The sequence below is a fragment of the Hemitrygon akajei genome, chromosome 12 (assembly GCF_048418815.1).
Source record: "Hemitrygon akajei chromosome 12, sHemAka1.3, whole genome shotgun sequence".
NCBI classification, from domain to species: domain Eukaryota; kingdom Metazoa; phylum Chordata; class Chondrichthyes; order Myliobatiformes; family Dasyatidae; genus Hemitrygon; species Hemitrygon akajei.
The window spans coordinates 8,996,980-9,009,770 of record NC_133135.1 but is presented as its reverse complement, the minus strand read 5'-3'; the positions used below and the strand labels follow the sequence as shown (position 1 = coordinate 9,009,770).

Here is a 12,791-nt window from a genome sequence, read left to right as displayed (position 1 = left end):
AAAGGAGGTTCACCAAATGATTCCAAGATAGAATAGCTTGTCATATGAAGAGCACATGCTGACTGTGGGCCTGTATTAACTGGAATTCAGAAGAAACCATTGAAACGAATCAAATTATAAAAGGCCCTGATAGAGTGGATGTGGAGAGGATGTTTCCTATGGTGGAATAGTCCAAGACCAGAGGACACAGTTTCAGAATAGAGGAACTTAGAATGGAGATGAGGAGGAATTTCTTTAGCCTGAGAGTGGTGAATCTGTGGAATTCATTGCCACAGGCAGCTGTGGAGGCCACACCTTTATGTCTGTTTAAGGCAGAGGGTGATAGATTCCTGATTGGTCAGGAACATGAAGGGATATTGGGGAGTGTGGTGAACTACATATACCTGTCTGGACACGCCCCCTGCTGACTGCTCCTGTGGCTCCTCCCACAGACCCCTGTATAAAGGCGATTGGGGCCTGAGCCCTGCCCTCAGTCTCCAGGATGTAGCATGGTGGTCAATTGCTGCTTGTTCTTTCTTCCAGTCAATAAAAGCTGATATCTCGCCTCACGTCTCAGAGAGTTATTGATGGTGCATCAGGGAGAAGGCAGGGAATTGTGGCTGAGAGGAAAAATGGATCAGCCATGAAAGAAATGGCCGAGCAGATTCGCTAGGCCCAATGGCCTAATTCTGCTCATATCTTATAGTCTTCTTTGCTATATGACTCTATGCCTCTCAGCATAATCTCCTCACTTGTCCCTGTTGTGACATCCTCCCCTTCCCCGGCCTCATCTCTCTCTGAACTAATGACTGCTGTTACTTTTGCAATCAGCAAGGGATCTATCTGAATCTGTCTCACCCCACCCTGAGCAGAGTCCTTACGAACCACTTTGAACACATTTACAAGGAGTGCTGCCACAAGAAAGCAGCATCCATCAATGAGAACCCCCACCATCCAGGCCTTGCTCTCTTCTCAGTACTACCATCAGGAAGGAGGTACAGAAGCCTTGGGTCCTACATCACCAGGTTCAGGAACAGTTATTACCTGCAACCATCAGGCTCCTGAACCAGTGTGATAACATCACTCACCTCAACTCTGAACTGATTCCACTGCCTATAGGCCCACTCTCAAGGACTCTACAGCTCATATTTTTAGTATTATTTATTTGTTTTTTTTTAATTATTTGCACAACTTGGCCTCTTTTGTTGTCAGTCTTTGCTATTTATAATTTCTATAAATTCTATTGTGTTTCTTTATCTTCTTGTAATTGCAAGAAAATGAATCTCAGAGCAGTATATGATGATGTATACATACTTTGATATTAAATTTACTGTGAACTTTGAAACACCTCGTTCCTTCAGCAGAACATTGTTAATTTCAGACCCGTATATTGGACAGGCTCTCTGTGCCTTTTAATCCTCCTTTGCGCCCTGCAGGAACCAGAAATTCTTGGCACTTGATGCATCTTGTGCCATCAGCCCCACTGTGAAGGGTTTCGTGGTGGAGCTGAAACCATATGCAACACTGACACCACTTATTGAAAAGCTCAGAGTATGTCTGACTCCCGCACTGGAGTTAATTGGATCTATCTCCTAATAATCAGCTAAATTGGCATTTTAGTTCCCCAAAGGGTAATCGTTATAAACTGTGTTTAGGTACAACTGGGAGAGCCTGTGATATTAAGCATGCTATGAAATGCACTGTTGGTCACTGGTGCTGTCTATTAGCATCTAATACTGGATTAACACAGCTGCTAATTTATGACACATATTGGATTGGTTCTCAATTCATTGTTCTTGCTTGTTCCCTGTACTTCTTGGAACAAAGGATGGGGAATCACTGGAATATTCTTTCCTAGAGGCTTGTAGAGGCCAAAATCAAAGAACTACAGCATAGAAACAGGCCCTTTGGCCCATCTAGTCCATGCTAATCTATTATTCTGCCGGATCTCATCAACCGGCACCAGCATCACAACCCTCCATACACTTCCCGTCCATCTACTTTCATAATTTGGCTTCCCAGATTAAATTCTATCTGCCATCCCCAACCCCCATATCTACAACTGATATCCACTCTTAACAAGTTCCCCACTGTCCACAACTCCACCAATTGTTGTGAGACCTGCAGAATTTCTATCCCACCCATTCACATCTCTCTACCACCCCTTTCTCTTTCACCCCCTCCTTTTGTCTTTCTCTCTCTCACATTCACTCACTCACATTCTCTCCCTCGCCTCTTGCCCTCTCTGTTTGTCTTTGCTTAGCCCCTTCTTTCTCAATCTGTCTCCCTCCCATTTGCCTCTCCCTATTCCCCCCATCCCTCCCCCATCTCTCCCCATCCACTCCATCCCTCAACCTCAGTCTTTGCATTTGAGACTCATATTCCAGGACTAGAAGAAAGCCAGAAACTGGATTCTTGGGATTTCCAAGCAATCAAGTGCCGGGTAATTGGAGTTTCACCGTGCCTCCCGAACTTGCCAACACAACAACAACCACTCCAAAGCCAAAATAACTAATTGCTTTCTCACAGCGCAGGGTGGCTGCGGGAGGTGTGATAAATGAGAGGCTGGAGTTTCAGTGATGCTCAGGAGCAAGCATCTCCAACATCTCCCTCCACCACTCCATTCGCCCTCCGTGACACATCAGTCCCCGCACTTCCAAGCTCATTAACAAGAGGCTTAAAAAAAATTCATATAGTTCACTTCTCATTGCTACCTTCAGAGAGGAAGTGCAGGAGCCTCAAGACTCACAGTCAGTGTTTTAGAAACAGCTCCCGTCCCTCCAGCATCAGATTTCAGAACAGACCATGAACACCATCTTACTATTCCCTTTTGCAGTATCTGTCCGTCTGTCAATCCGTCTATGTATCTATCTATTTATTGAAACGTAGTGATATTTATATCTTGCTCTGTACTGCTGCCACAAAACAGCAAATTTCTTCACATATGTCAGTGATAATAAATGGATTCTGATTCACATCACGAACAATCACAACTTTTGCTGCAAAGAGAAATCTAAAAGGAGCACCTCTTGGAAGACTGAATTAACTCCTCCCTTGGTGATTCTGTTTTTGCTGTTTTTGTCACAATACTGATTTTGGGCAGCAAGGTGGTGCAGCAGTTAGTGTAACGTTATTACAGCGCCAGCGACCCAGGGCTCAGTACACACTGCCGCCAGTAGTGAGTTTATACCCATCTCCCCGTAACTGTGTGGGTTTCCAAAGATGTAGGGACTTGGTTAGTAAGCGGTGGGCATGCTGTGTTGGCACTGGAAGCATGGTGGCAATGACCCGGGTTCAATTCCTGCAACCGTCTGTAAGGTGTTTGTATGCTCTTCCCATGAGCACCTGGGTTTCCGACATTCCAAAGACGTACGGGTTAGTAGTTTAATTGGTCATATAGGTGTAATTAGCAAGGGTTCTTTCGGCCGGATCTCTGAATGGGGCGACGCTGTAACGTAGCCGTTAGCGTGACACCATTGTAGCTCAGGGCCTAAGTTCAGTTCCAGTGCCCCAAGTAAGGAATTTGTAAGTTCTCCTTGTGAACCCCATGGGTTTCCTCCAGATACTCCAGTTCCCTCCCCCAGTTCAGAGACGGACTCGTTAGTAGGTTAATTGGTCATTGTAAATTGTCCTGCGAGTAGACAACAGTTAAATCGGGCGATTGCTGGGCAGCGCGGCTTGTTGGGCCAGCAGAGCCTGTTCCACGCTGTTATTTCTGGAGTGAGTGAGGCTTCTGTGGGTCAGGGTCAACTGTGGATGTTGCATCCTGGCTGTCTAGATACTCAAGCCTCGGCAGTACAATATGGAGACCAAGCTGTTGCCCATGTAGCAAGCTCCCCCTCTCCGTACATCTGATGAAGCTAAAGGAATGGCAGCATGCCATTTTGTCACCAGCAGTGTCGCAGGAGCTGCCAGTCAGAGTTGGACTGCCTCAGGGACTTCAGCTCCTGATTTTTCCCCCTCGGGGTTAACTCCTGAAGCCTTCCCCATGAGTGTAGCAGTGGGTTAGAGATCCAAGTTTTCCTTCTCCCAGATAAGCTGCCCCATCTGCCTGACGTGACTGGTTTTAAGGTGCCAGTAACCCACCTTTGCCTCTCTTCTTGTCAGTTCTGGCAGACTTAGTAGCTCAGCCACATGTGAAGGTCAGGAGCTGGGCTTGGATGTCCGAGGCTATTTGAGGCGCATACCATTTAATAGGTAGTCGGAGCCTGCCACCATTACCACCCACAGCTATGACAACCTTAAACAGCCACCGTATCTCTAACTAAATCAATCAATGTAGGATGCCAGTTAACAGATGTATTATGGAATCTCAGAGAAATGCAGTTCAGAAACAGGCCCATAACCCTATTCATCCCTGCCACCCAGTTTGCCAATGTACACCAATCCCATTTACCAGCATTTGGCCAAGAGCCTTCCACGCCTTGTTGTCTCAAATGTCGACCATTTGTTTTTGGGTAATTGGTTCATTATTGTCACGTGTACAGTGAAAAGTTTTGTGTTTTTGCATGCTGTCCATAGAAATCACCATCAAACGTAGGAGCAAAATTAGGCCATTCAGCCCATCAAGCCCGCTCCGCCATTCCATCATGGCTGATATATTATCCATCTCAACCCCATTCTCCTGCCTTCTCCCTGTAACCATTTATGCCCTGATTAATCAAGAACTTTTCAACCTCCACTTTAAATATACCCAATGACTTGGCCTCCACAGCTATTTGTGGCAATGAATTTTACAAGTTATACAAAGAAATTTCTCCTGATCTCTGTTCAAAAGGGAAGTCCTTGTATTCTGAGGCTGTGCCTTCTGGTCAGAGGTTGTCGTCACTATAGGAAACATCTTCCATGTGTCCTCGCCGTCTAGAACTTTCAATAATTCAATAAGATTCAGCGAGATCCAAACCCCCCCATGCTTCTAACCTCCAGCGAGTACAGAGCCATCAAACACTCCTCAAATGTTAACCCTTTCATACCATGAAGTTTAATTATCATTCAACTATTAATGAATACCCATGAATATAGCCAAATATAACAGAGTTCCTCCGGGGCAAGGTGCTAAACATATTACCAACAGTCAATACACAGCACAAGGCAGATTTAGCACATATAGGATAACCAATAAACATACAGTCATGCAAATAAAAAAATATATAGCCCAAATCCCTGACTGACACGTCCTGTAAATCGATGGTGCTATCAGCAAGAACAAGCACAATCCAGCTTGTCATTCTATCAATCAAGCACTGGAGGGCAGCACTGGCAGGAGGGCTCAGCCCCTAACCCAGCATTGATGCTGTGCTACACCGCCTCTGGCCTCTCCTCTCCCAGACTGCTGCAACAGGCAAGCCCACGGCTTGAGGCCTAGTCATCGCTACATCTGAGGTCATGCAGCTTCCCAACCGTCTGTCTTTCCAGTCGAGGTGGGAAATGGACTTGCAGTATATTACATTACCAAAGTTCAGCAGGGTCTTGCGATGGCTAGAGAAACATCCAAGACAATCACTTGCTGTCAAGCTGCACACTGCCTCTGCGTGCAGACCCCGATGACTCCCTGTAGCAGCTTGTGACACGATCTGCACCAAGCCCTGCTTCAGTGCCAACCTGCAGCTCACTGATGGGGTAGGTCTGCAGTTCTTGAAGTTTTTTCATGTCCAGCACTGTCTTGTGATCATTAAAAAGAAGTTTCAAAAAAGATAAAAACACCCTCGATTAGCATCTGAGAGATCGCTGTGGAACTGAACCCCGATCGTGATCTCTGGAACTGTAAAGCATGATGCTAACCATTATAGTACTGTACTAATCAAGATCACCAATGGCCAGGATTGAACCTGGGTCACTGGTGTTGGACCCCCAGTACGTTAAGGAGGAAGATTAATTTGGAAAGAAGTCATGGGCAATCAAAATGGCCGAGCCACAGTTCATGCACTGCTTTTTATTGTTCTTGTAAGCACATGGGTGCTATGGTGGCATAGTGGTTGGCATGGCATAATTACAGCTCATGACCTCAGATTTGGAGTTCAATTCCGGTGCCCTCTGTTAAGTACCTTCCTTCCCAAGTGCTCCAGTTTCCTCTCACAGTCCAAAGATGCACTGGTTAGTAGGTCAATTGATCATTGAAAATTGGCCTGTGATTAGGTAGGGTTAAACTGGTGGGTTGCTGGGTGTTGTGGCTCATTGAGCTAGAAGGACCTGTCCCACACTGTATATTTCTAAATAAAATAAATGGCAAGTTGTAAACACAAGAGGCACTGCAGATGCTGGAGATCTAGAGCAACGCACACAATGTACTGGAGGAGTTCAGCAGGTCAGGCATCATCTATGAACAGGAAAAAAATCGACTTTTTGGGCTGCAACCCTGTATCAGGAAGAACAAAGAAGTCAGAATAAGAAAGTGTGGAGGGTGCTGTTGAAGGGGAGGAAGAAGTACATGTTGGTAGGTGATGGGTGAAAGCGGGAGGGGGGAGGAGAGTGGGAAGTTGATTGGTGGAAGAGATAAAGGGCTGGAGAAGGGGGAATCTTTTTTTTTAAATTATTTTTATTAGTTTTTCTATACATTTTACAAATTAAAAACCCCAAATCCCAATGAGGAACATTAATACAGTGCAAAATTAAGCATACAATGACAATATGCTACAAAGGAAGAGAATTTGACAAAAAAGCACCTAAGTTGAAGACAAGTAAACTTAGTATCCTCCCCAAGCCCCACAACACAAAAAAAAAACAACTCCAGACCAACCACAACACAATATAGAGAGTATAATTCAGGACAATCAAACTCCCAGACTGTGAATACACTTAGCAACAGAGGATAATAATGCCTACTACCAGAAAAAAAAGGGAGCTGAAAGCAAGGGACCAAAAAGAAAAAAAAAACAAAAAAACCCTAGTCAAGAGGAAGGTTATGAAAGTACTCGATAAAAGGCCCCCAGACCTTATGGAACTTTAGATCCGAATTGAGAACTGAATAATGAATTTTTTCAAGGTCCAAGCAGGCCATAATGTCGTTAAGCCATTGCGCATGAGTGGGCGGGGCAACATCGCTCCATCTAAGGAGGATCAAGCGTCTAGCCAGAAGAGAGGCAAAGGATAATATTCGGCATTTGGTCGGACTCAGACATAGATCTGTCTCGCCCCAGAAACCGAACAAAGCAATTAAGGGGTTTGGTTCTAGGTGCTGATTCAGAATACACGATAACGTAGTGAAGACATCTTTCCAAAATTTCTCCAAACTAGGACAGAACCAGTACATATGGATGAGAGAGGCCACGCCCCTCTTGCATTTATCACAGAGCGGACTATTGTTAGGGTAGAATCGAGATAGTTTAGATTTAGACAAATGGGCTCTATGAACAATCTTAAACTCTAAAAGGCAATGGCGAGCACAAAGAGAGGTTGAGTTAACCGATTTGAGAATCGAGTCCCAGCTCTCATCGGATAAGGAGGTATTTAAATCCTGCTCCCAGGCCATTTTAATTTTATCCACAGGGGCCCGTCGTAAGGCTGCTAATTTATCTCGAATAATTGATATTAAACCTTTACCTAGTGGATTAATGGAAAGAAATAAGTCCACAGCATTTTTCGCAGGCATTTCAGGAAAGTTAGGAATTAAAGGAGCAATAAAGTGTCTAATTTGGAGATATCTAAAAAAATGAGCATTGGGCAGATTGAACTTAACAGAGAGCTGCTGAAAAGAAGCGAAGCGATTATCAATGAAAAGATCTTCAAAATGTCTAATGCCCTTCCTATACCCAACATGGAATGCTGAATCGTATGTAGAAGGTAAAAAAAGGTGATTATGTGCGACAGGGCTGGAAACGGAAAAACCATGGAAACCATTGCATTTCCTAAACTGAGCCCATATACGCAAAGTGTGTCTAACAAGAGGATTAGCTATTGATCTGGGCAGACTACTAGGGAGTGCAGAGCCAAGAAGTGCAGAGATAGATAATTCTTTATTGGAGCTCAACTCCATTGCCACCCAATTAGGGCACTCGGGTTGGCCGTGGAAGAAAGACCAAAAGGTAGCACAACGTATATTAGCTGCCCAATAATATAAACGAAAGTTAGGTAAAGCCATGCCACCCTCTTTTTTAGATTTTTGGAGATGGATTTTATTAATTCTAGAGCGCTTATTTTTCCTCAGATATGACAAAATAATAGCATCTAAGGAATCAAAAAAAGATTTAGGAATAAAAATTGGGATAGATTGAAATAAGTATAAAAATTTGGGGAGAACATACATTTTAACAACATTAATACGACATACCAAAGACATAGATAGAGGTGACCATTGTACCAGACTCTGTTTTATAGTATATGAAAGATTGGCAAAGTTTTCACGAAAGAGATCTTTAAACTTCCTTGTGACTGTAATTCCAAGATAAGTAAATTGATTATGGACTACTTTAAAAGGGAGATCACGAAATGTTAGTTCTTGTGCTTCTTTATTAATTGGGAAAAGTTCACTCTTATGTAAGTTAAGTTTATAGCCAGAGATCTGGCTAAACTGGTCAAGAAGTGAAAACATTAGAGGTAAGGATGTAGATGGATTTGAGAGAAAGAGTAATAAGTCATCAGCATAGAGAGAAACTTTATGCTCCACACCCCCTCTTCAAATCCCGGTCAATTCAGGACAGTTTCGAAATGCTATCGCCAGAGGTTCTATAGCCAAATCAAAGAGAAAGGGACTTAAGGGGCATCCCTGACGGGTGCCACGTTTGAGATTAAATACTTGGGATTTCTGAAAATTAGTTAAAACAGAAGCAGTAGGACACAGGTACAGCAATTGGATCCAAGAGATGAAATTTTGGCCGAGGTCAAATTTTTCTAAGACTGCAAAAAGGTAGTTCCACTCTATACGATCAAATGCTTTCTCCGCATCGAGGAAAATAACACATTCAGGAATCCCAGTTGGAGCTGAGTATAAGATATTAAATAAACGCCGAATGTTAAAAAAAGGGAGACGGTTTTTAATAAAGCCTGTTTGGTCATCAGAGATAATGGAGGGAATAACGGTTTCTAATCTATGAGCCAAAACTTTAGCTAAGATCTTTACATCGCATTGAGCAGAGAGATCGGCCTATACGAGGAACACTCTGTTGGGTCTTTGCCCTTTTTTAAGAGAAGAATAATAGATGCCTCATTGAAAGAGGAGAAGGGGGAATCTGATGGGACAGAAGACCATGGAAGAAGGGGAAGAGGGGAAGTTGTCTAAGAGTTTTCTTAATTCATCTTTTACAGGCACAGCCACTTACCTCTGTGTAATCACCACTGGCACGTGGAACCCAAAGGGTCCGGACTTGAGCAACTGTACCTCGCACTGGGTGAACCAAGTGGCTCAGAAGGTTTGTTGTGAGTTCCTGCCATGTCTAAATGCCAGCCAGCACTAATGTGCTGAGGATTGAGGCTTAAAGGGATCTTTAAGTGTTTTACAGTTGGGTGAGTGAATCATAATCAGAGTCAGGTTTAATATCACTGACATACAGCACCACAAGACGCGAGAGCTGAGTTAGACAATTTGGCCCAGCAAGTCTGCTCCACCATTTCATCATGGCTGATCCATTTTCCCTCTCAGCCCCAATCTCCTGCCTTCTCCCCATATCCGTCCATGCCCTGACCAATCAAAAATCTATCAACTTCTGCCTTAAATATACCCAATGATTTGACAATGAATTCCACAGATTCACCACTCTCTGACTAAAGAAGTTCATCCATTCTAAAAGGACACCCCTCTATTCTCAGGCTGTCCTCTCTGGTCCTAGACTCCCCCACTATAGGAAACATCCTCTCCACATCCACTCTATCTGTGTCCTCTGATCCTAGACTCCCCCACTATAGGAAACATCCTCTCCACATCCACTCTATCTGTGTCCTCTGATCCTAGACTCCCCCACTATAGGAAACATCCTCTCCACATCCACTCTATCTGTGTCCTCTCTGGTCCTAGACTCCCCCACTATAGGAAACATCCTCTCCACATCCACTCTATCTGTGTCCTCTGGTCCTAGACTCCCCCACTACAGGAAACATCCTCTCCACATCCACTCTATCTGTGTCCTCTGGTCCTAGACTCCCCCACTGTAGGAAACATCCTCTCCACATGTTGTGAAATCTGTTGTTTAGTGGCAGCAGTACAGAGCAATACATAAACATACACATAATTAAGAGATACATTCATTACTTTTCTACAAAGAAAGATTAGCTTTATTTGCCACATGGGCATCGAAACATACAGTGAAACATACTGAAACGTGCAGAGAAATGCATCGCTCGCCAGCAGCGAACCATCTGACTGGCCTATCAGAGCTCTCTTTGGGAGCTAGTTGACTTGATCAGCGTTTCTGATCTGGCTATTGTTCATGATTGCACTTAATTTAAAAAAATCAAATCAGCAAAGATTGTGCTGAGCAGCCTGCAAGTGTAGCCACACTTTGGGAACAACATAGCACGCCTACAACTCGCTAATTCAAAGTCACACATCTTTGGAATGGGGGAGCACGCTGGGGATACCCACGGGTCATGTGGAGAAGGTACAAACTCTTACAGGCAGAGGCGGGAATTGAACCCCGATGGGTGATCACTGGGGCTGAAAAGCGATGCATCGACCACTACACTACTGTGCCAAACATACTGTCCACTTGCCCAGCTATATCTTCATTTACTTTTTAAAATTTATTTAAAGATACAGCGGAGAACAGGATCACCCAGTCCTTCAAGCTGCACCACCCAGCAAACCCCTGATTTAACCCGAGCCTAATCACAGGACAATTTACCATGACCAATTAACCTACCAACCGGTACGTCTTTGGACTGTGGGAGGAAACCAGAGCACCCAGAGGAAACTCAGGTAGCCTCGGGGAAGATGTACAAACTCCTTACAGGCAGCAATGGGTATTGAGCGCAGGTTGCTGGTACTGTAAAATGTTGTTGCTAACCACTATGCCACCTTCCCTCAAAACAGGCAAAAGTAATTTTGTTGCCATATGTGCAATTGCGTTATGTTGTGGTCACTCCATGACTGGGATTGGTTTATTATGGTCACATGTACCGAGATACAGTGAAAAGCTTGTCCTGCATACTGTTCATACAGATCAGATCATTACAGGCAGTGGTGGGAATCGAACACTGACTGGTGATTATCTGTGCTCAAAGGGAGTTGCCAGCCATTATACTATCCCACTGCTCCGATTTGTCACCACTGATGTTATGGATTTCTCTGTGTTTCTATATGTGCCCTGTGTGATTCAAGAGGAGAGTAACGTTGCATATTTTAAAGATCTATCTTCCACAATGGTTTATTATCCACAGGAATCTGACTATATTCAGTCTTAATAGACTTTGAATATTGAAAGGCCTAGATAGAGTGGACATGGAGAGGATAGTTCTTATAGTGGGGGAGTCTAGGACCAGAGGGCACAGCCTCAGAATAGAGAGATGTCCCTTTGGAACAGAGTTGAGGAGGAATTTGGTTGGGTTGAGTTGTTCTCTGATCTAGGCAATTTGTTTGCAAACGCTTCATCACTGATCTGTAATTACGACAATCAGGTGATTGATAAGTATATAAAGGCCAAGCGTTTGGAGGACACGTCAGAATTAACAGTGCACTGATGATGTCTCCTCGTATGGTGACGAAAAGTTTGCAAGTTAATTTCAAGACTGGAGAATAATTCAACCCAACCATCGAATACCAAAGTTACAGATTTTTTGAATTATTTCCGAGGAGGAATCTCTTTAGCAGAGGTGGTGAAACTGTGGAATTCATTGCCACAGACGTCTGTGGAGGTCAAGCCACTGGGTATATTTAAAGTAGAAGTTGCTAGGTTCTTGATTAAATATTTTATCTATTTGTTGAGATACAGCACGGAATAGGCCTTTCCCATTGTGCCGCTCTGTAATCCCCCAATTTAACCCTAACCTAATCATGGGACAAATGACAATTACCAATTAACCTACCAACCAGTACATCTTTGGATTGTATGAGAAAACCTGAGCACCCAGAGGAAACCCACGTGGTCACAGGGGGAAGTTACATGCAGTGGTGGGAATTGAACCTGGGTCACCTGTATTATAAACTGTTGTGCTAACCACCACACTACTAGTGACAGTGTCAAAGTCTACGGGGAGAAACAGGAGAATAGGGAGAGGGATAATAAATCAGCCATGACAGAATGGGGAGCAGGCTTGATGGGCTGAATGGCCTAATTCTTTCCTATGACTTATGGTTCATGTTTAGAAACTGGAGTTTTAAGAACCAAACCAAGGCCTTTGAAGGAATGGACGTAATTAGTTTTCTTTTGCACGGCATGGTTAGCCATTGGGAATTGAAAGAATGTTTGCCAAGTATACTCGAATATGAAATTAACATGTGGGCAAGACAGCTGCTTTCAAAGAGGACTGCAAATAGAGTTTGAATCCCTTTATCAGTTTCTGAGTCATTTAATCTCGAAGTAATATTTTCAAACTGTGCAAATATGATTGAGAGATTGGCCAAATATTTCACAGTCCAATGGGGCTCACGAAATCAACAGCGATGATGTTATCGCTCTGGAGTCTCAAAGCACACGTGGCCCAGAAGAAGGAAGTGCATTTATAGAACACAAGCGATAAAGCATTTTTGAAATCTCTGTACAGCAAGCTGCCACAGACAGAAATATCATGGCTACCTGACATTTTGTTCAAAAACTCTCAGTTGTTTTAATGAGTTAATGACCATTACTTAATTGATCAGGGCCTTTGGCCATTCGAGGTTGGCTAAAGCTCCATATGGATCCATGAATACTCAGGCTTGTCGACAGTGATTCCAACTGTTTGGT

General features: G+C 43.7%; 1 protein-coding gene across 15 annotated transcripts in view; it reads left to right on the top strand.

The window, feature by feature from the left end:
- The window catches only part of adgrl2a (adhesion G protein-coupled receptor L2a), an 852,977-nt gene that overhangs the window by 742,907 nt on the left and 97,279 nt on the right, over positions 1 to 12,791 (top strand). For all 15 annotated transcript variants that reach the window (XM_073062547.1, XM_073062548.1, XM_073062549.1 and 12 more), the window contains one exon: positions 9,220 to 9,323. In XM_073062547.1, coding sequence (XP_072918648.1) covers positions 9,220 to 9,323 — 104 coding nt within the window. The remainder of the gene's footprint in view (positions 1 to 9,219; positions 9,324 to 12,791) is intronic.